This window comes from Telmatherina bonti (genome assembly GCF_933228915.1).
Source record: "Telmatherina bonti genome assembly, chromosome: 23".
Lineage (NCBI taxonomy): Eukaryota > Metazoa > Chordata > Actinopteri > Atheriniformes > Telmatherinidae > Telmatherina > Telmatherina bonti.
The window spans coordinates 9896120-9920500 of NC_136632.1; the positions used below are offsets into that span (position 1 = coordinate 9896120).

At 39.9% G+C, this 24381-nt stretch overlaps 1 protein-coding gene across 2 annotated transcripts in view; it reads left to right on the top strand.

Moving 5' to 3' along the window:
* chchd3a (coiled-coil-helix-coiled-coil-helix domain containing 3a) overlaps window positions 1–24381 on the top strand; it is an 89133-nt gene that overhangs the window by 11932 nt on the left and 52820 nt on the right. For both annotated transcript variants that reach the window (XM_079263491.1, XM_079263492.1), the window contains 2 exons: window positions 2180–2273; window positions 12227–12407. In XM_079263491.1, the coding sequence (XP_079119617.1) occupies window positions 2180–2273; window positions 12227–12407 (275 nt within the window). The remainder of the gene's footprint in view (window positions 1–2179; window positions 2274–12226; window positions 12408–24381) is intronic.

Consider the following 24381-nt stretch of genomic DNA (forward strand, 5'->3'; position numbering starts at 1 on the left):
GTCGTGACCGAAAGAACCAGATCTCGTATACAGGCGGCTGAAATGAGTTTCCTCCGCAGGGTGGCCGGGCTCTCCCTTAGAGATAGGGTGAGGAGCTCAGTCATCTGGGAGGGGCTCAGAGTAGAGCCGCTGCTCCTTCGCATCGAGAGGAACCAGTTGAGGTGGCTCGGGCATCTGGTCAGGATGCCTCCTGGACGCCTCCCTGGTGAGGTGTTCCAGGCACGTTCTTCTGGGAGAAGACCCCGGGGAAGACCCAGGACACGCTGGAGGGATTACATCTCTCGGCTGGCCTGGGAACGCCTCGGGATCCCCCCCGCAGAGTTGGCAAATGTGGCTGGGGAGAGGGAAGTCTGGGCTTCCCTGCTTAGGCTGCTGCTCCCGCGACCCGACCCCGGATAAGCGGCAGAAGATGGATGGATGGATGGATGGATGTATTCACAAAATTCTTTTTTTTTTTTTTTTTTTTTAAATAGACTGGAAAAAAAAAAAGCTAAAACAGAAATGATGGGGGGGCAAAAAAAAAAGGCAAACGGATTGACTTTACAGCCAATCACAGTTAGGCCCATGTATTAATAGATATATATTAATATATAGTATTACTATATATTAATGTTGTTACATGAGGAACTGATAATTTCAGGTGCATATTACCAGATATCTACATGGCACAATATTATTATTGTGGACAATCGTATCATATTACGGTAATGTTTTCATATGCAGCTGTTTGGAAATCACTTGTCTTGACAGCTGTATAGCAGAGTTGTAATTAGACTCTCTTCTGCAGTGAGATCAATGGTACTTCAGAGTGCAGTCAAACATGATGGATATTATTTATTCCCAGTCTGGATGGAAGGTGACGCAGCCTACGTCTCTGAGGATGTTCTCTGTAGTGGGAAAAAAAAAAAACTTATGTCACTCGTCACCTCAGTTTGCTTCTGAAGTCACAACAAACCTACCACCTGATGATCATCCATTTTTGTCACCAAGCTAAAGAAACAATTTTTTATATCAGTAAATAAAAGTTAAAAAAACCAAAAAAAAAACAACCCAATAGTTTTGAAGCTGAATTATTTCACTTTTAGTACAGAAATATTAAGTCATAAGAGATCATTGAGTAAAGTTTAAATACTATGAGGTTATTTTTAATCCTAATTAAAAGAAAAATAAGGTGTTAACACTTATTTGCCTTCAGGTATTCCAGCAAATCTCGCCATGGTCAACACGTGATGTAGGAGGAAAACAGGTGTGATGTAACGATAATCACAACAGAATAAACGCTGTAAATTAATGGGAGTTTGGCTTCAGGAATGTTTTTTTTCTTATAAAAGGAAAGTGGCTTTGCATATTGATGGTGCTTCTGTTTTCTCTTCGCGTTAATCTGATTATAGCGTAACAAGGTTTTTGCAGCCTGCTGTTACCACATGTTACCGGTAATAATAGACTGACAATAGGGATTATCCCATCAAACTAATGCAGAGGGAGAGTAATCTTGACGTTCTCAGACACTTCCCCTCCCCTCCCCTGCACCGCTGCAGTGTCACCGGAGCACACGCCGCACGCCGCTTCTGCCTTCAGAGCACGTTTTGGCCCGGTCGCTGGCTGGCATCTTTACTTTCATGCTTAATTACCTGCCAAGATAGACCGTTGAGGACATGGAGTCTTACGCATGTGTTGGCCCTGACATGAATACGGTATATGTAGGCAGGATGGTATCATGCTGTGATTTTACAATGGAGGGGATGTGTGTGTGTGTGTGTGTGTGTGTGTGTGAGTGTGCGTGCGCGTGCGTGCGTGCGTGTTGTTAATATGAGGGATGTTCCAGGGGATTCCACCTCAGTGTAATGCTGTAAGGTCAACACTTGGATATTTAAGTGACATATTTTGATATGAAAACTGTTTTAAGTGTTTGAACTGTGAGTAATGATTATAAAATCCTTCATCAGAAACATGTAGAAATGTACTGCTTAAAAATGAAGTTAAATCAGAAAAAAAAAATCTATACTTAGTTTTTTTTTTTAAACACAATACTCTCCAATTACTGCTGATTTGTGGTAACTTTTACCCACCTGTTTTTTTTTATTTATTATTTTGTTTATCAGGGAAAAAGAGAACCTGATTTGGTTAATATGGTCTTTTTTTTTTTTTTTTAAATTGTCTTTTTTCCTGCCGTTCCCAGTGGATGAAGAAGCCCTGAGGAAGAAGATCACTGATGAGCTGTATAAAGACCTGGAGCAAGAGAGGACCAAAGCAGAGCAAGAGATGCAAGCCTGGTTAGACTCAAGCACACAAACACCCATAAACACACATCACGTCTGTTTGTGGCCTTGTAAAACAAAGTTTGCTGTTGCAAAGCTTTCTTTTTTTAGTAAATTAACAGCTTTAAATTAAATAAAATTCAATTAAAATTGATATAGTTAGGGTTGTGTGCTCAGTTTGAATCTGTATTCTTGGTGTAAGTAGATGCAGTAACCAGCTTGGACTTCAGCAGGAGACTGAAGTGTCATGTCGCCTCATTTATCCTCCTTATAGGCTTTTTTTTGGTTGCGTTTATTATTATGCTCCCTTTTCCGCTCCCTGTTCACAACAGCTGGAATCACAACACTAGTGTTGATGGCTGTGCTGGATTTTTCACAAGAATCTGCCATTTTCCACGTTCATTAATAGTCTAAAAGGTCAGCACCGGTCTTTCCATTCCCCACTGTTTCTAATTTACCTTTCTTCCGAAGTACATCAGCACTTTTGCCTCCTCCTGTATCTGCTCTCATCTTCCTCTCTGTCTTTTGCAATCAATTAATCATGTTTGAGAAAGAAGGGCGCTGTGCTGAGATAATTTCCTGGGTGTAGAGAGGGTGATCCGTTAGCCCCGCCTGATGCAGAAACACACTTCTCATGTCCGTTCTTTTCTTCTCTGTCCTCTTGTCTTATCTTCTTCTTTCTCTTTTTTTTTTTTTTTCCTTTTGTCCTAAAAGTAGCAGCGGTACATGCCATAATTTTGGATAATTGTGTTGCTGCTTTTCTTTAATCGACCTCTGTGATCGCCAGCAGTCTCTGCTGAACGAACAGCTGATTTACAACTAAACGCACCTCTGTGAGGGAAAGATAAAACTTTCCTAAATGCAGAGGAAGGCAGGCAAACTGAGCGATTAGCCTTTTTTTTTTTTTTTTAGGCTTATTCAGGATGAGAGAAAGAATGAACAGCGTTGATAAATTGTTTGTTTATTGATTTTTATTTTTTTCTTTCTGGCTTTTTTTTCTTAAATGTAACTGCTTCTTACATTTGTTATTGATGTCCGTGTCTTGGGAGTAGGTACAAATTACACCCTCTTTGCAGTTAACAGAAATTATTGCGACTTAGCAGCCGTGGCATAAGCTGCAGTTTCTTCCAGACAAGCAGAAAATAGAATAAGGAATCATCAACTTGTCAGTGACTGTGTATTTTTGTGTTCACACTTTTCTTAATAGTGTGTTTTAATGTGGCTTTTTGTTTTGTTTTGCCAAATCTTCCTGAACAGGCAGATGTACACTGGATGGACTTAATAATAAATAAATAATAATATACTTTTGATTGAAATACTATATATTTTAAAACATTTACTAAATAATTTTTCTGAGACAGTCATCTACAACCCCTTCTCTAGAAAGTTGGGAAGCTGTGTAAAATGTAAAAACAAATCACAGCTGTTGGCAAAACTTCATTTTTTTTTATTCCAGATTTTATTCCTAATAATCACAAACAGCATATTGTGTGTTAAAAGTGAGACATTTATCATTTCATTGAAAATATTTTGAATATATTTTGAATTTGATGGCAGCAACACGTCTAAGTTGGAACAGGTGGAAGAAAGGGCTGGGAAGGTAATTGTCACAAATTTAAATAACTACTTACAAATATTTAGGTTAACTGGCAGCAGGTTAGTAACATCACATGAAAAAGGAGCATTTCAGAGAAGCAGAGTCTCCCAGATGTAAAGATGGTCAAAGATTCACCAGTCTGCAACAAACTGTGTCTGAAAAATTTGGAACAATTTTGGACAAATGTTCTTTGAAGTAAAATTGAGAAGACTTTGCAGATCTATCATCTACAGCAGTGGTGGGAAACTATGTTCCTGTAAAGCCGCAATCCTGCAAGTGTTAGGAGTTTCCCTGCTGCAACACACCTGACTCAGGCTCAGAGTTAATGTGTAGACTTGTGCAGAGGTTGATGGCAACTCCGCTAATTACCTATTGATTTGAGTAAGAGAATAAGGAGGAATCTGGTTGTGCACGCAGCCAGGCTGAAGGTGAAAACTAGATACTTGTGATATTTCGGTCTTCTGGCAGCACTGCTTTAAAAACTGATTATCTACTGAGAATCACTGCGTGGGCTCAGGAATTTCCAGAAATCTTCATCTGAACACAGTTTACTGTGCAATCTACACATGCAGGTTAAGTTGTATCCTGCAAATAAAGAAGCAGCCAAACAGTATGTGAACATGATCCAGAAATGCTTCTTTCTCTGGAGCAAAGCTCATTTTAACCGGTCTGAGGCGTAGGGGAAACATGCTCTGTGGTCAGAGGACTCAAAATGTGATATTTTTTCTGTAAACCGTAAATGGACGAAAGAGTTGGAGGACCATTTAGCTTGTTGTCAGGGAACACTTCAAAAGCCTGCATCTCTGTTGGTGTGGGGTTGCATTGGTGCCTGTGGCGTGGGCAGCTTCCATGTGCTGAAAAGCACATGGAAGCTGTGATCAATAGCAAAGACTATTGATCAGATGGAATCTGCTGTTAAAAGAAGCAGGGATTCTGCACATCGGTCTGACATCCCACCGTCAGCCTGTCCCAACTTATCTTAAAGCTGTTGCTACCATCAAATTTAAAATGAGCTGTAAAGTTAGTGGTCTGAGCAGCAACATTTAATAGAATATGATTTTAACAATAGCTGTATGCTATTGTATGTAGAGTTGTCTTTATTTGTTTTTATAAAACTAAATATATCTCCCTCAGCTTATACAGCTGCAATGGGACTTTATCTTGAAAATGAAAGTGTTTATTTCAATAGATAGGGAGAGAAAGAAACACAAATATACTTCTATTCTTCTGTCATTTGGACTACCAAGCTATAATTTAAATAGTATAAATGTCCCAAAGTATGGGCATTAACAAACAATTCACAGCAATGTTGGTCTTTGCTGTGTTGTAAGACACCGCAGGCAGATGAAGCATTGCTTTGCAGCAAATCTACTGTAAAAGGTAAGACATTTGCTCATAGCATCATTCTTAATCCCGAAGATGTCTTTAAGTCTGCGCCAGAGGTGCTAAATTCTAACAGGACCAGAACAGAAGGAAACAAGGCTGTAGTTTAGCAGGTAAAGTTAACTCATGCAGCTTAGTTTCAACGCTGTAGGGGACTCCAGATTCAGACTGAATTACTTCATACATGTGCTTTACCATTGATTTGGGTAAAAAAAAAAAAAAAAAAAAAAAAAAAAAAAAAAAAAAAATCTAGGATTTTAGAGGTTAATAGATAAAACAAAAGTGATTTTTCTAAGCAGTGGTTTACTGACTGGTAACTTAAAGGTGTGTTGCACATATCCAGTTGACACAAATGTTCAGATTTGGTCCGTTGTTTTCCACATGCATAAGTAAGGATGTTGAAAATGTTGTTAATAATTCTTATAATCTAATTTCAGCATAGTCAGAAAAATATCCTCAGTGATATAATTTAAGCCAGCTTCAGCATAGATGCACTGCAGAATTATACAGTATTTACTGTGTAACAGTGTATTATGCTGGTCTTTTCCATTCCCCAGCTAGGTAATTAGCCTTATTGCTAATTAGTCTAACTAAGCATTTCCTATGTATAAGTCATGCTATTGCAGATTTAGGTGCACATGTGAGAGGTGGCATTAAAACCTGTATTTCACTCCTTACAATGACAAGTATCAGATAAATGTATGTCTACTTCAGTAGACCAAAGTATCAGCTACTTCCACAGATCTTAAGATTGCACAAACTAGAGACCGCAGCGAGGTGGGATCACACCAGCGACAGTCATTGGCATTACATTATTACATGACTACTTAAATCCTTAAGAGCCTTAACTCACTTGGCTTCAAACTTGACTTTTATTGCCGACTCTATCCTGGAGAGGCTACGCTGTGTGGAAATTGACTTCCTAAGATGAAGATTCTTGCTCCATTTTATTTGTGGAAGATGTAGATCTAAGCCTCACATTGCTTTGTGTGTTATGAAATCCTGCTGTGAAACAGCCTCACATTAATACAGAAAAATAGAAGAATGTGTCAACCCCAGAGTGACTAGTAACAGATAAGTCATTGTAATTTTATTTATGGGTAAAATCTTCTTAAGCAATATGTTGAGGCTTCTGATTGGGTGTGTTAGAGTAACTAAAGAAATGGTTGCACACAGACTACAAAACGGTGACCTAGAATGTCTTCTTTGCGTTGTTATGCTAGGTTTGGCATATTTGCCTCAGTGAAACATCAGTTAATTAAAATAATTCCTAAATTCTGTCCTGTGCAGTCTTGCTGCGTACACGCTTCTCTGGAATATGAGGATTTGTGGTGTTTAGATTAGGAAGTGTTTCTTCCGTTTGGCTTTCAGGCCATAAATGAACTCCACAGATGTGGCTTTGCATATTTTTGCTCTGGTAGCAGTGAAGTGCGGGTTTCTGAGTTTATTTGGGTGCAGCCTAAACTGATTTGTAGAAAAGAGCGGGTGCAGAGAGCAGATTTGCCTCCGCCGCTTCTCTGCGAGGCATCCGAGCAGAACGACGCAGAAAAGGATGAGAGAGGGAAGGTGGTGTGCGGGTAAGAGAACTCTTCTGCCATAGCGTCGCTTCTTCCTCAACCTAATGCGTCTTTTGTCACTGTTTGCTCTAAATGTTCTTTTCTTTTAATTTTCCAGACGCTTTCCTCCACTTTGCCCTCCTGTCTTGTTTCTTCTTCGCCTTTTTTTCCCTGCTTTTTAATATTTCCATCTCTATTCCCAGTTTTCTTCCATCCGATCAAATTCGCTCCCTTTGTGTGAAATGCTTGTTTGAATGCTCAGCTCTAACACTCAAAGGTTAGCTGCTGTGAAACTTTTGGCCATTATTTCAGCATATAGTCAAGCTGACTGTGTTGGCTTGTGCGATATAATTGCATGCCAGACTTTTGAGTGAGAACACTGACCTTCTCTCAGAGCCTCATACAAAGGCTTTCCAGTTAACCAACCCTTTTATTAAATCCTGTATTGCTCCTGTATTAGACATATATTCTTGCTTACAAATGATTACAGCTTATTGATTTTTATCTTTATCTTAACATCTTAACAACTTGTCTGGAACTCACAAACATAAAGGTTTGACAGATAATATAAAAAAAAAAAACCAAAAAAAAAACAAAAGCCTCATTATAATGTCTTAAGGGTAACATTAAAATATCTGTGCTTTGCAGCTGTCGTTTATAAAGTGTTTAGAGCAACACTATTTAACTTTGATGCCTTGTAATAATTGCTAATTCAGCGTCCGTCTTGTTTCCTGTCTCTTCTCTGAGCTCTCTCCAGCCAGTGAAAGTCAGTCTGATGTTGACTCTTGTCTTATCTCTTGATCTGACACTATCTTTCATCTTTACGCTTCCGCTGATAGTCCAAATCAGCCACAGTGTGAGCTCAAAGCAGCCAGTATGTTGAGATTCTGTTGCTGGCATGTGACATGGTGATGTGAAGCAAAACCAAGCCGTCATGTGATTCCCTAGCCAGGTTAAAAAAAAAAAAAAAAATCTAAATGAGATTTTTAGGCCTAGTCAAGGCTTGAAGTTAGTCAGCACCACAGGGCAGCAAAAGCTGAAATTGTGTTATGTTGCTTTAAATTTGATGCATTTTCTGGTCCCACTGTTCCATGCTGGGACCAGTTCAGTAGAGCCCTTATGTACCTATTCCAGAAATCAATTTAGGAGATTCATATGTTTTAAAAAAGGTGATATCTGATGATATAATCCTGGTGTTCTTGTACCACTAAACCTTTTGACGCTTTGCTGAGTAATAAGAAAATTAGGCCTCTGAACCTGTAAGCCATGATTTAATAAAGGGAAGCTATAATGCTTCGACCAGGATGCCCAAGTTCGGTCCTCGAGATCTACCATCCTGCAACCTTTTAGATGCAACCCTTGTCTAACACAACTGGTTAAAACAACTGGCTCTTTAGCAGGCCTCTGCAGAGCTGGATGACATGCAGCTGTTGGAATCAGGTGTTTTGGAGAACAGATGCATCTAAAAGTTGCAGAAACATGGATCTCGAGGACCAGACTTGGGCACTCCTGGCTGAAAGCATTTTCATTGTTTTAAGGAAAGAATTCAAAGAAGATAAAAAAAAAAAAAAAAAAAAAAAAAAATTCTGCTGTTTGTGGACTTTCTATTTCAATAAATCATCCCCTTTCTGGTTGCACATTCCCCATAATAAACACTTTATTCAAACTCTTTAAGACTGTAACACAGCACTCACATTCATGTACACTCTCTGCACGTGTTGTGTGTGTGTGTGTGTGTGTGTGTGTGTGCAAGTGAGTGCATGTGTGTCAGGTACAACACTCTAGTCCATAAAATATTCATAACCAGCAGTCTGCGACATTATTCCTAACATCAATATTGCATCGAGCCTTTAAATGCTTTTGTTTCGAGGCACCTGGCTTGAGCTTGTGCTGGTATGAAGGTCTGTTAGAATCCTTCCTGCAGTATTGAGACGCAGCTTGTGCTGATGACAGGTAGACAACAGGAAGTGCTAATGGGTGAGGAGATGAGGAGAGAGACAGGTGATGACTGATGGTGAGTTAACAGGGGAAAAGGCAGGAGGCATTCATTTAAAATGTCATTTGTTTTGATATTTGCATAAAAGTAATGTTTACCCCTGGAGTACTTCCTTCTGATGGCTTAATGGTTTAGACTTTTGCCGTATTGGCTGTTGCTCATCATTTTTGACCATATGTACCCCTGAGTATGGTACATACATGTACCAAAATGGTTTGAATGTGGTTTGTAGTTTGCAGTATATCTGAACGGCAGATATATTTCACCTCACTGTTATCCTCTTTTTAATTAATGACACCTAACTTCTGCCTTTCCATTTTCCCGTTTAAAGATTCAGTCCAGCGAGCAGGCAAAACAGTATCTTGGCCAAGATTATCCTCCTATTCTGTTCAGTGCTGAGCCAAAAAATAGTCCACTTATCCAACACAGACATAACACTTTTTCTTTGTCTAGCTAAGCTACTGTTTCCCCCCCCCCCCCCCCCCCCCCTCTCTCTCTCTCTCTCTCTCCCACTGCCAATCTTCTACAGTTGAATGAAAAATGCATCCAATATTCCAGCGACAGGGCAATAATGACTGGAAAGCAATAGAGGTGAAGCAGACGGATAGCATCCAGCTAGTGATAGCAGTCTTTGCTTGGGTTAGCACTTGTGAGGAATTGAGTAAAAACACTTTTTTTTTTTTTTTTTTCTGCTATGCTGTCTGTTTTCTTTGCATCTCTTCTTTCTCCTTCACACATTGGAGTTTTTGATAATTTAAAACATGAAACTTTTTTTGTTAAATGCTAAAAAAAAAACCAAAAAAAAAAAACCAACAGGTCAAATTTTCTGCTTGTCATGAGTTTCAAGGAAAAAAAAAATCTTGTTTACTGCCCCTCCTCAAAGCAATACTCAGAGCTTCTTGAGTAAAGGTAGCTTAAGATGCATTAGCAGTGCAGGCAGGGAGGTGTGGATCGGGGGGGAAATGGTGAATCTAAAAGGCTATTAGGAGGCTCCCCATGTGTCTGTGCGTGAGTCGGAGCCTGATGATGGATGGAGTGTGCTGACGTGTGCAGCCCAGTGGACTGTGAGACTGGACATGGCTGGTCTCTCTCCGTCTCCCTCCATCTCTCTCTCCCACCCTCTACCTCACTCTCTCTTTGCTTCACTTCCTCAGGGCCAAACATGTCATGTTGCCACTGCTCACGCTCTTACACTTTTTTTCTGTCCTTTTCCTCCATCTTCACATCTCATCTCACTCCCACCTGCTCTCTGACATTTAGTCACTTTAAGACATCAGGCATACTTTTATTACACCTACCTGTCATCTATTTAAAGCTAAAGGTGTGCAGGTGATCTGTTTGACCAGTCTATCCATCAGCGTTTATCACTGACTGTATCTTGTGTATATTCACGGGTGACTGAAGAGATGAATGAGATTTTTTTTAATAGAACAAAAGATGAAAACCTATCACTTTGACAGATTAGTGTGCGTTTCAGCCGACATGTGAAGCATCCCATCCACTGTTTGTTGCTGCAACTGTACACACGAAGAAGGAACCTCTAAATAATCATGAGTAATTAAAAAACCTGAAGCTGTAAAGGAATCAATAACAGTCTTATTATTACTTTAAAGTGATTGTAACAAATGATGGTGATTATTAGTGTTATTATCATTAGTATTAGTAGTCTGAGTTTAAACACAATTGTTTTTAGTTTAGAAATGCTCCCATTTTAGCCGCACATCCATTGATTTTTTTTTTCTTTTTTTTTTTCCCCCCCAGATAATTCATTTAAATATGATGTGTGAGTGTTTCCCCTTCATCATCCTTCCTCTCGTCAGGTATATCCTGTCTCTTTGCATCTTTCTGGGCTGATGATTTTTAAGATCCTCACATCTTTGTTCACTTTTCATAATTTACTCCGACCTTCACTCTGTTCTGTGTTTATTCTGCCTCGCTGCAGCTGCTGCTGCTTGATTCCTAGAAGAGGACGACTGTCAGAGTTTTCAGGAGGATGATCCTCCTTATGCAATCAAGCACTGTCACTGAGTAGGGAGTGTGTTGCTAGGCAACTATGAGATCCAAGTGACAGGGTTCAAATGGTGGTCCTATGTCTGCAGAGGATCTGTTGCCTCCGCGTAAAAACTCTGCTTCACAGCACTGATCATTCTTCCTTTGGATGGGAGTGAAGTGTTTCCTCCATATGATCATTTTGAATTTGATTAAATTGTTTAACTAGATGTAGCCAATTTCTGTTCTGCTGATATTTAACATGGAATTTATTTTGCAAATGTGATGCAAAGCACTTGGTTTTTGTCAAACTTGAGTGCACTAAAATGAGTTTTGATGCTTCCTATCACACCTCTGACCAAGTACGGAGTTGTTATTATTGCCTTTGTTCTTATGAGCGATGCTGCTTCCTTTTCCAGTTCTGCTGCCCTGCAGCATTGTGGAGAGAAGTGGGCAGATCGCCGTTCAGAATGGTGGCTAAACCAAAGCTGTCTCTCAGCGCTGAGGAGAGGGCCGAGGGAGCAGAGATGCTTCAACTCAAGGTAGTGATCAGTTACTGAGAGAGAGGGCAAACTGACGCTTCGTAAGAAGATGGGACTGGCCGTTCAGCAGGGACAGGAAAAGCTGTAAGGACTATTGAGTCATTTGCCAGCAGCCATGGTGCTGCTTCATTTCTGCCACTATGACTGAAACCAGTCCAATGTAACAGGAAGCTGCTCTGTTGGCTCTAAAGTAAACTGATTAATCTCTTAGCCATTTTATTTCTTTCTGCAAGGAAATACTCATCTCTGGCATTTATTGATTTTCATTTGGCTGTACATTCAGAAGCTGTTTACCATTTATAAACAAAGATTTCCCTGTTTTAAAATGCTACCATTGTGTTAATGACAAAGTGACAGTGTATATGGTGGACCATAAGGCTTGTGCATATTATCACCAGTCAAATCCCTTTTCCACTTGCACATCACATGCAGAAGGCCTCAGAACATCATCATTACCAACTCCATTCACTAAGTTGTGGAATTATCTACATGAGGAAGTTTCCAAAAGCTCACCATCCTCTGTAATCCTATGCATGACATCCTCTTACACCCCTCTTTGTTCCTTCTTCACCCTGCCTCCGCTCTGTTTTTAACTTATGTGATCCTCAGCTGTACATCTGCTTCAGTGCAATAAAGTAACCGGTTTGATATTTTTCTTGAAGAGATGAAGAGACTGGTCCTGTTTCTTACACCTGTAATATAACGTTCTTTACACCAAGCCCAGTCTGTTTTTACAGTCGTTTGTTTGGCATTTATGTGTAACAATATACCTTTCTGAAAAAAACTTTTCTAAAAAGCCCCAAACTGTGTCAGTTTTTGCAGCTTTGTAAATAAGCACGATGAAAGAACACCTTCTTGGTTGACGCTCATCTCTCTGTTTGATATCTTTTGTTGATGTTCTACAGGTTCGAGCAGGAAAAGGTCCGGGCATCAGCTCAAGCTAAAGCTGAGATCCACACCCAAGTTCAGGATGAAGTGTCCCGGATCCTTTCTGTGGAGCGGGCCACGACCCAAGAGAGCCTCCAGCAGGCTATTATAAGGGAGAGGATCAGCACAGAGGACGAGAAGCTCCGTGCTCAGCTATTTGTAAGTCTTTACATTAAACGTTTTACTGAATGGTATCCACTTCAACATTAGGCATGTGAAACCTTTCACCAGCAAGTGTCACTTTTTTCACATCGTTTCGATGACATCTGAGTTATCTGCATTTGAAAAGTCTAACAGTTTGAGGGCTGGGGGTGTCTGGGTGACAAAAGAAGTTTCAAAGGGATTTGAGTCGTCTTTTTCAGCTGATTTGTGGTTGTTGTCGTTTACTTCCTGTTAAACCAGCTTTACCAGATGTGTAAAGTTGGCTGAATTTAAGGGAAACTGGACAAAGTGATGCGAGTTCTGCTGTTATGTTGTGATGGAAATTATAAAAAGTAAGAAAATTTAAGTGAAGATGTGTGCTGTCACAAGAAACCTTTTATGTTACACTTTGAGACTCCTTTTTTTTTTTTTTTTTGTTTCATAAATCACCGGCTTTCGGAAAACTGATGTACTTTCTAATTTCAGCATCTTAGAGCAGCTTCATCTTTTAGACAAATATCTGAACATGATCACATGACCTGCATCTTTCCCAAAGTCCGTATGAGTCTACGTGAGTGCAGAAGACTTCCCTAACTCGCCTTCTTGTGACACAGACTCTGCTTAGAGGTGGCCAAACACACCATCAAAGCAAAGATAGTTCACTTCCTCAAGGCTGGAAAGAAGTGGTCTAACACTGATTACTTTAATCAAGTAGCTTGATGTCAGGAGACTTAATTTCCTCTAAAAATAAGTTTAGAGGCAAACAGTTTGGTACCCCAGCCAGTGGTGAGCAGGTTGACGTGATACTGAACTCAGTGCTGCATCTGCTTGTTGATCTCACTGTGTAGAGCGAATGTGTCTGTGAAAAATGCTGTTAGGTCCGCCAGCTGTACACACTCTCTCAACAAGGATTCTATTTTTACCCCGGGCATTTAGCTGAGAGATAGGTGGAAATTTGCTCCACGTTATCAAATGCACAGAGATGTTTTTCTATTTATTTTTTTAAATCTACGACCTTGCAAGCACAGACTCACTGAGCGAAGCATTTTCTGCTTGAAGATAGGTTCCATTTCATAGTTTCATTGCATATTCCTGCTCAATCACTCTCTGGTCAGAGGTGAATCTGTCGACAAGGCGACGCATTTTAAAGCTGTACATATGCGGACATCATAAACAGAAATATCTCGGATATGCTTTGACTTTCCCTGCTAGAGCTGCACACAAACACTGTAGTTTATCCTATACTGTACTAATGTATCATGTCTCTATCTACATGGTTCAGACTCAGAAGGCTTCTGCAGCTCATTTTAGTTGTCATGTACTCAGTAAAAAGTTCCTTTTACTGTAGTTGAGTATTCTCGCCTGTTCATCCTGCCACAGTTATGAAAAATGTTTTCATTTTGGGGCGCTTGTGTCTTTATTTCCTGTAAATTGCCCTTGTAAATATTGTCAGATGAGCATTCCAACCACACACAAGCAGTGTATTGTTTACAAAAGAAAACACATTTTCCCCGGAGTGTGGCTGCTGCTTACAAACCGATGCTATTGATTATATAGCTCATTTCACACGCTCATCGCAGTAATAGAAAAATGAATCATTTTGTTGAGATGGAGCAGGAGTGAAGTGTTGACGCGATTCCTCGCCATAGGACAAGTGGACTGGGAATCCTTCATTTGGAACGCTTTCAGATTGAAGAAACAAAAAAAAAAAAAAAACATGATGAGAGAGAGCGACAGTGAGGGAGGGGAGACCTATGTTTCTTTTTTTTGCCTTGGCATCTGTGAATAAAAATGTTTCACTGTTTTATTTTATAACTTAATGTTGAGAAGGTGATGACGAAAATGAGGGAATTTAGGACAGAAAGTGGAATGGTCCAAGACAGTCTGGACCTTGAGATCTGTAAAATGTATCAAAAGTTGAATTTTCTCTTCTGCATGTCATTCAGCTCTGCAGATGCCTGGCAGTGAGACATTTGTTCCATTTAGATGTGTTGGACAAGGGTTTCATACATAGACTTTATATTAAAAAATGGATGGAGCCTCCGTGACGTCACCCATAGGTTTCAGAAGAGCTGAATTGAGGCTCAGTGGGCGTTTCCTACCATCGCCATCTTGGCAGGGGCATGCGTGTCGTCTTACCTGGAAAATAGAAATATGGGCAAAGAGGTGGAGCCGAGAGGTGGGCTGTGAGCGTGGGGGTAGATGATTGACATTGAGCAAACTCCGAGCTGTTTGATTTTAAGACCTAACCGAGCTAATCAGGAGCTAACCAGCCAACGGAGGTAAGCGGGCTAAAGCTAAGTCACGTTGTTACCCGGCTAAAAACCGCAGTTATTCTACGTTCTTCTTATTTGAAGCAGGAGATCGGGTACCTGTCAATCAAAAAGACACGCCCCTAAATATGCCGAATTTTGAGATTAAATTACTTTTAAATGAGGGAGTTAGAAAAAAATTTACTCCCCCCACAGTTGTCATGAAGGTAAACCTGACATATTAAACCTAAAATGGATTTTTGGACCAGGCTGTAAACATGATGCTGTGAAGTTGGCCTTTTTAACAGGGGGGTCTATGGGGATTTGCTATTTTTTGCAGCCAGCCCCTAGTGGATGAGGGGGGAACTGCAGTTTTATGCACATAGGCTTCACTTTTAACTGCCGGAGGATGCTGCTTGGGTGCATCTAAAAGTAAGAAGTAAGCCTCGCTGGGTCTAAGGAGTCTTACTTGAATCAGTTCACATTAAATCAGTTTTCATATCATTTCCTTCATCCTCCTAACTTATTTACTATCTGATTGAAAGAGAGCGTTCCTCTTATAAACTTTAAAAAATACTTGCAGCCCTGAAACTAAACTTTAGACTATCAGCAGCCTTTGCAGTTATATAAAGAAAACATTAAGTCACATTATTGTCTTTTTTTCCATGTTTATACCCAAATCTAGTTCACACACCCTCCAGTTTGTCTTTCACTCTTTACAGCAGCTGAAGAATCATCGTCAGAGGTTTTTTTTTTTTTTCTTCTTCTTCTTAAAGACGCGCACACACAATGTGAGTCTGTGTGATAATTTCTTCCATTTGAGCGTTCTTTGGAGGGCTCAAGTTTTATTAGAATCCGTCGGGTTATCAGTGGAAGCACAGCCCCGTTTGTACCACTCATGTAATTGTCAAGTCAGACGCTTCCACTCAGCCAATGTTCTTTTCAACAGGAAATGGACTTTTTCGTTTTTTTTTTTTTTTTCTTCCTAAGGCAGCCTCTCACCCAAGACGTATCCCACCCATTGTCATTTTACTTTGTGTTTGTCAAACTCCGAGACTGTCTGCTACCCGCAGTGAACTCCTCTTTGAAACAGCATGAAATATGTTTGTCTTTCATGTGCGTGCGTCTCCATCTCCTGCCTGTTTCTCTGTCTTTCTCTCTCTCTTTTTTTGTTGTCAGAATTAATTTCTTTTTCCTCAAATGGAAGGAAAAGAGCAGAAAAAGCAAGTGCTTGCTTATCAAGCTTAAAATTTAAACAGACCGCGTTTATGCAGGTTTTTTGCTCTCGTCATAGAGTGCTAACCACCTCTGCACAGGTCACCTAGCAAATTAAATTCACATTGCTGAAACTCACATAAGCATCGGTAATGGGAAGGTGAATCTGGTTCTGATTGCTGGACAAAGTCAATAAAGTGATCGACTAAGAGCTCCAGGGAGAGGTTATGGCTTGCTGTACTGAGCACATAATCTGGTGGCTAACAAAGCTTTAAGGGGTGATTTGTGTAGCCTTTTTTTTTTTTTTTTCTTTTTTTTTCTTTTCTTTTCAGCCTTCTCAACTTTTCTGTTATTTTTAAGGTTAATTAGATGAGTAGATAAATAATAACTCTGAAATAATTTGGTTTCAGTGGAGAGCCAATGGACCAGACAATTAACCTTTAAATGACCAAAACCAAACTGGGTGACGGGTTCGTCTTGACTCGGAATAGCCTGTCGTTCTGCTTTGAAAATGACAGAAACAAGGAAATGGTTTTGATAAGTTTTATTCGGGAAAAACAACTTAACAAAAACAACAAATGAAGTCAGAGCCTGGATGTTATGCAAATAAATTATCTCTGCTCACGTGTCCATTACCACAGAGAGGATAAACTCTTCATCTCTGGCAGCTGTGCTTGTATTCCTCCAGTAGGGTATTGATTTGTCCCCCTTCATTAAGATACAGGTCACGGTGAGTGGTAGGACCTCCATACCCCCCCCCCCCCATCCCGTCCTTCTTCACTCACAATGAAAGAGAGACTGTGGGCAGTTATGCCTTCCCACTGTCACCTATAATGGCTATAACCTTCACGACCATTGCAGTGCCAATTACAGTGACATCCATTGTCGAGATTGGCCCCAAGACGTTGGGTTAGACTAAGGCCGGTTATCATTTAAGTTCTATTGATCGAGATTCTGGTTATTCTGGGTCAAATTCTGATTCTCATTGTACTCCAATTCCAGTTATTGTCTTGTGAGTCATGTGCCAAGTAAAACAAAAATTACCTTTTGCTTTTGGTTTAGAGAATTGGGATTTTTGTGTATTTTCCTACTTATTCATATTTTACCAATCAAATCCAAATAACAGAAACTTGATTAAATGTTTTTTTTTTTCCTTTAGTAGGTTATTTATTTATTCCGATTTGTTTAGTGAGGCAGGGTTTGACCTGTATCATAAGAGTAATAACTTGGCTCCCATCCTTACCTGACTTTCTTGTTAAGATCTTATTGATATGTGAGATTACTCAAAGGGAAAATAACTCAGTGGGTGAGATTTATAAATCAAGATCAGCAACAGCAGTATAGATTTAGTTACTGATGTTGTTACATGACAGTTTCATACTACTCTTTTCATTGACTTGTTTGATTATGTCGGTCATAAAATCCTCTTCATCACACATTAGAGGCAGATAAAGCCTGATCACTGTGCACAGAGAAGCCACATCTTTTTTTAAAGACAAGCCACTCATAGGTTGGTCTTCAGTCCACGGCAGTTTACACAGTGCAGAAATAAGATAGCTGACCTTAGTCAATACCTTTTTACTGATACATTTTTTAGATCTCATGAGTTTGCTGACTGTTGTGTTCAGTCTGCAGATGCTATGTTAGTTTTGCACTTGTTTTTCTCTTTATCAAATGCTGGTTTGACCTACCTGCATTTCATTCACTATCCTTACATTTAACACAGGTTCTGCAGTAAATAATGAATGAAACACTTGACTATTGTCCTGTTGTACCAGTTTTGGCAGTACTAAGGTGCTACACCTGTGATGGACTGGTTACCTGTCCAGGGTCTACCTCGCCTAGTGCCTGATGATTGCTGGGATAGGTCCAGCTTCCCTGCAACCTTTTACTAAAGGTAAAGAAAAATAATAAATAATTAAGATGCTACATAAATCTTTTAAATGTAAGGATTGCATACCTACTAGATCCTTTTTTTTTTGCACAGTTTGCATCTAAGAAAGGTAATCCTAATCGCTACATGACTGCACGAAAGGCCATGATATAATAGATGACTGCTATGATAAATCACAAGTGCAGGATGGTGTGCACCACCCCGGTGGGAATGCTTCTTTCCCAGTCATTCCCTTCCCTGTCAGGCTGACTGGCAGCAGCCAACCAGCAAGTCTACCGGTAATTGAAACTTCACACCAGCGTAGGCAGCGGTGTTTGTTGTCATCGTCAGCAGCGGTGGATTTCTTGGGTTCTGTTGTCTGAGTGGAACATGTTCAGCGTCAGCAGTCACATATGTTCTGCCACTCAGAAGGAGCCACAGTAACGAAAATGGGAACGCAGGAATAAACATGGAGTAGATGTTAGTTTGAAGCACAGCTGCATATGTGTTGTTTCTGCATGGACTTACATACTAGGGCAGCTTCACCGTTTGGTGTTTTCTTCATATTTGTTATAGAATATATGTTGTTGAATGAGAGGGGCTTAGTTTTAATTTAAGTTTTACAGCTGATAGTAGGATGCATAATAGTCACAATGCATCAACTTAATGAACCAGTCTAGCAAAGACTGCATCTTCTCATTTTCTTATCAAGTTGACAGCAAGATGTTGAACAGTGAATCATTCATTAACCATCATTTCAATAAAAGACCAATTACTACTTAATTACAAAGGCAACAGCAATTATGAATATGCAGTTTTAATGGTGAAGACAAAGCAGAAAAAACGTTAACACAGTAAAGCTGAGTTCCTGTCTTGAGTCGCTCACAGTTCAGGTGTTTTTACTGAGATAATCATGCACAACTTGGGGTGCATGACCAGTAATGGGAGGCTATATCCATCTGCCAGTCCACACATCTGTGTTTTAATGAAATCATAGACCCCTGCTGTTCCCTGTTTTAATTTTCAACAATTCTGCTCCCCCGTAGAGCCATGCCGATCCAATGGTCAATCAATCACTGGCCAGAGCGTCGCACCCAGACACAGGCTCAAACCCTCAGGCAGACTTTTCAATCAAACTCAGAATCATCCATCTTTTCACACAACAAACAGGGCTTTGGCTGGAGTAATGGTTTTGTAACTGGTTCAAAATACTTAAATTGTACATTTACTTTGCATTTCTTATGTTAATGTGAAAGCTGACATTAAGAGCAGCTACACACACTTTACTGTACAGAAACATGTAATTGAGGCATTGTATTGGATTAAACAGTTTTTTCCTTTATGTAGCCTACACTTGTAGTTGTAAATGTTTTAGGGTTTAACAATGTAACAAATCAGGATAACAAACTATTTTCTCCACAATTGATGATGATAAATTATATAAAAGTCAGTCATTATAACCCTCATGAACAATGTATTGCAGGAGCGTATCCACTTTAGAGTATCTAAGAGGTCTCAATGAGGATATTGTCAGGAGAGCTACCTTTTATTACATTAATATTTGTTAATGAGCTGAGGTTGACTGCCAAGAAACAGTCTGGAGACATGTAACCTGCTCATAATTATAAGTAGTTAGTAGAAGAGGATGATTAGGATTTACAAAAACCAAAGTTTTATGATGTGCTCTGTTTTTTTTCTTTTTTTGTGTTTTGTCTTTTTTTTTTTTTTTTTTTTATTAAAAAGTCCCTAATTTGGACAAACATTTCCAGCAATGACAGTAGCTCTAAACTACTCCTGCAACATTCAAAACTGGAAGGTTGCAAATTAAGATCCAGTTTTAGTTTTAAGACACATTGGAGAGGGGTCCTATTGATTGACTTTTTAAAAAAAAAAATAGATTAAGCACAATGCTAGGTCGATCATGCCCGAGGCTTGATTTGGTGGTTGTAAAAATATTACACGCCTATAGAAAATGTCTTCAGCATCTCATTGTGTAGAGTACCCAGAGTGTGGGTCAGTGTTTCCACTATGTTTTGTTAGAGGGTACTACTCGGTTATTTGAATGCAAACAACTGAGTAGTGCTCTCTGGTGCCTCACTGTTTAATTGTGTTATTACCGCAACGGAAACTGTGCAGAGTCACAAATGTGAAAATGTCAACATCTTGCACAGTTTGAAGTCTCCTGTCAGGTGATGAGGAACGAGATATAATTCTGTTTAGTTATTAATGCCGAGAAGTTACAAGCATACCCACCATCTATTTCGCACCAAGCTACTCGTGGCTAATGTCATTGTGTAAAATCATGTTTAGATGGAGGACATCAACCACCACCCTACTTGACTAATCAGCTGAAATAAGTTCTGAAATGTGAAGAAAAACATCTCTGAATATACGGCCGTATGAAGCACACAGTGGCCTGCTGTTGCTTCTGAGGAGTAAAGTAATCAACTGAAAATTGTTGCAGCAGAGCTTTTCCACTGAAGGCTAACTATCAAATTAGCATCTCTGCAGTTTTATATAGCAAGTAACATGTAAATTATCTGACTCAAACGGGAGGATAAAGTAGTTTCTGGACTACCTGCCTCATTTCTGGGACAACACCAAATTAAACTTGATAGTTATATTGAATTGGCTTACCTGTCCAGCAGAAAGCTGCAACCTCCTCCAAGTTTTGAAGTCCCTTTCCCCCATGAATTATCTCCATCTGGTAAATGCTTCACCCATGTAGATGCACCTTTTTTTTTTTTTCCCCCTGATTATTATTGTTTTTCTTTCTTTCCTATTTTTTCCTCCCTCGCAGGGCAAAATTAGAGACATTTTCCCATTTCAATGGAAAACGGCAAGTTTTCTTTGCTTGTTTTACCTCTCACCAGGCAACACATGGGGATTCATTGCTAAAATGCGTAAAGCTAAGTTTGTCCCCCTTTATCTACCCTATTCAATAATGGCAGACTTCCGTTGGGTGCACAGCCACCTTTGTGTTGAGAAATACCTCATTCTAAGGTACGAGCACACTTTCATTTGGATGCAGTTGTGATTTGACTTCAGTTAAATATGTAATTATGAAAGTAATACCAGATTTCTGCAAATAAAAAGCCAAATGAGCTACACACTGTACCTTTAAGGAACAGGGTTGAAGAACCTGGCCGTAACCTATGGTTAGGCTTAACTCCAAGCATACCCATATCCTAAGTCATGATCTACTCATCTGGACAAATTAACTGTCTCCATGTTCACAAGAAATTCTCGTAAGTTGATGCACAGTCAGTTTTGTGTCCCCATCATCAAGGAAAAACATACACACACACACACACTTACCCACCACAATGCCAATTTTCATGGTTTTTTTTCCACCACCTCTGGTTTCACAGCAAGGGATAATGCAGCATACCAAGCATATTTGTTTGCTTCCTACTCTCAACCAGACACACATACACTCTTACACAAGCTCACACACAAACACCCTGACCATCCTGATGGAGCTTGGAGAAAAGCAGTACCTGCTCTACTTAAACTGCGTTCTATTTGATGCTTGACTGCCTCAAAAATGACTTTTGGTGAAGCTTAACATTTTAATGGTGCAAAGCACCCCCCACCTGCTCTTTTCACCCCGGTGGTCACCTCCATCCCACCCCTCGTAAAGCTCCAGTCTCCAGCAAATGTCCTGCTTATTTTATTTTTCTGGAGAGTCTTGTGTACTTAAGCAGTGCACCGTTAGTCTTTTAGTTACAGACCACTGGAACTGGCTGATAATGGGCAGTTAAATTTTTCAGTAATCATAGAGACTTGCTGGGTTTAGAATTGGTACCTGTTGGTGGTATTAAAATAAATGCAAATAAAAAAACTTTCTTACAAATATATAATTATTTTCACACTGTATTACAGAATATAAAGAAGATTGAGGGTTAGGAAAGTTCTGTTGTGTTGTTTGAATGAGGGGAAAAAAGAAGTGGTGATACATTGATTGACATAGATTTTTCTTCTGTTTAGCTTACTCCCTCCTTTTCATGACTTCAGTCCGATTAGCTGTAAAGAATCAAACCTGGAAGACATGATTTCACAAGAGTTGCCATTAAGCTTTCCAAATGTTAGAGGTTTTGATCCTGCCAGTGGATTTATGAATAGATTTGCCATTATGTTGTCATTGGTATGAAAAAACTAATTTGTGCTAGAAAATATTGTATAAATCAAAACTGATCTCAGTGAACACAATTTACCACTTCATCTGCTAATGAAAGTAAAAATTTGACCAAAACAAACCATAAACATGATCTTGACACAAAGAGGTCAGCCAGACGGACCGAGGCAAAATGAACAGTTGTATTTTTGTCAAAAGAATGAGAACTTGGTCTTTCCTCTTGGCAAATAAGTCATGGACGTGCCATTTATCCCGGTTAAAGAAGCAAGAGAACATTCAGTTTCCCATATTGAAAGTGGAATTTGCATACTTCTCATTGAAGCTCTGTCCTTTTTATATTCTCTACTCTTCCCTCGTCTTTGAGTATGTCCGTTCAACCATTCCTCACACAGGGGCAGCAGTACCGCACCTCTGCGAGATGCCCAAATACCATGCCAGTATTGAGGTTAGATGTAAGGTTAGGCTCTAATTGGCAGCGCCTGTGGATTGCAATCTTCGCCTGGCGCTCTCCCTGTTAGGTAATTGGCACTACAAGCTTCCAGCAGCAGGACTGCAGAATGGCAGTGCTTCTCTTGATGGATGGTTACTGGTGTCAGGACAGCCTATTTCTGACAGGTCTGGTGGTCAGTTTAGGGCCTTAACTTCACTCTGTGGTGTTTGCATTTTTATATGTGCTCATCTTGATATGTGGTTTTTTTGTTTTATTATAAGCAAATAATTGATTTTCCTTATTTTCATACCTCCAATACGGAACGATCAATACCAGAAAATCTGATGGCATTGAAAGTTCCCTTTTCTTTGTGCACACTGCACATTCATGATGTATATTGATCTATAACTACAGGACATAGTAACGGTCCCTGCTTTCTAAAATGTCTTTGAGTTTTGCAGAGGGTTCCCTCTGTTTCTTGTTCTGTTTCACATTGCTTTATTCTTAGATAAATGGTCAGATATTGGAGAGCAGAGGTTTTAAAAAAGAAAAAGAAGAAAAAAAAGACAAGAATCCAGGATCATTGTTGAGTTTGCATTTCAGGAAAGTGTGGTGATCAGTCCAGCGGATGTCTTCTAGGTGTCCTATGATGATATTTTCTCTTAAGCATGTCCCTTCCATGCTCTTTGTCTTCTTCAGTGTTTTTTCTTCTCAGCTCTGACAGAAGAGTAGTATTAATGAGGTTCTATGGAAGTGAATAGTCTGCACAGCTAATGGCTTGGGGGAGTAATTTTGATTGAACGTCGGAAAGAACTTAAACATATAGAGGGAACAAATCAGGCGGGAGACGAGAAGGCAGAGAGCAGTAGCAAAATCTGGATGAGCTTAGAAGCATGGGGAGAACAGAGAGGGGATAGAAGACAGGAGAATAAATAGGGGAACATGAAAAGTGCAGGCAATTGAGAGAGACATATTGATTCACAAACCAGTTTTCAAAACAAAGTCAATTAGGAGACAGTCCAAGTCAAAACTATACTTAAATCAAAATAAAAAGAATAAAATTTGACCAAATGTCAAAATTCAGATACTTTACCAGGTTGCAGAAGTATTTGGGAAGGTGAAAACTATTTATTACATATTGATAAGTGAGCAAACAGTATGTTATTTCAACAAACAAGGTATTTGGGCTTTTTAAATTCAGCCTGCATTTTGGTTTTTGGTCACATTCACAGATGGTGTCCTTGTTATATAGAAGACGAAACAAATTTTGCAGTATATCGGCGTCTGTGTGCCGCCTTCCATACAACCTCTTGTGACTAAGCTGATGTCACTTCAACCCTTGCAAACGTATGGATGTGGGAAGTCTAACACTGAGACATGTTGGCATAAAGAGGTTAGTAGATTAGAGGTGACCGTGTTTGTGCTGACAAGCTGAAGTAGGGGCTTGATTGTGGACCCCTCCCAGTTTTATCCAGCTTGTAAGGTCCACCTGCTGCTGAGGGGGAATGAATATGCATTAACACCCAGCATGGACACACATAATGTATGGTATGCCCAGTTATAATCATGAAAGCTTTCAGCCACTTACAGTCTCAAACATGAACACTGATTCGAGTAAGAATTTGCACGCCGCAGGCACATGGACGAGCAGTGCACAAGCCACCTGGGTTGTCCATGAGGTCCAATGTCAGCAACACATCCTGAGGCTGTCACTTTCCCCATGCATGGCTTTGTCTTGCCTTCCTTTTGCCACAGATTGTTCCACCTCTTGTCTTTCCTCCACCAACTCTCACTCTCTGATTAACTTGGTTCCCAGGGGACATCTGTTGTCCAAAGGCTGTATGCCTGTTTCCATTCTAAGGTCATTCCGTGTGTCCTCTGCCATCACGTAGAAGAATTTTCTGCTATCGGGTTATGTTTCTGCTTGGATACATACTAGCATTCTCCACACTTGCTTTCTCTTGCCACCTTTCCGCTCTCTGCGGCTTCACTCTGACCGCTCGCTGTCAACTGAAATATGGTCAGGAATTGTAAATGACTTGAGGTTGCATTTCCAAAAACAAAGACAAATAGAAACTGCAGCC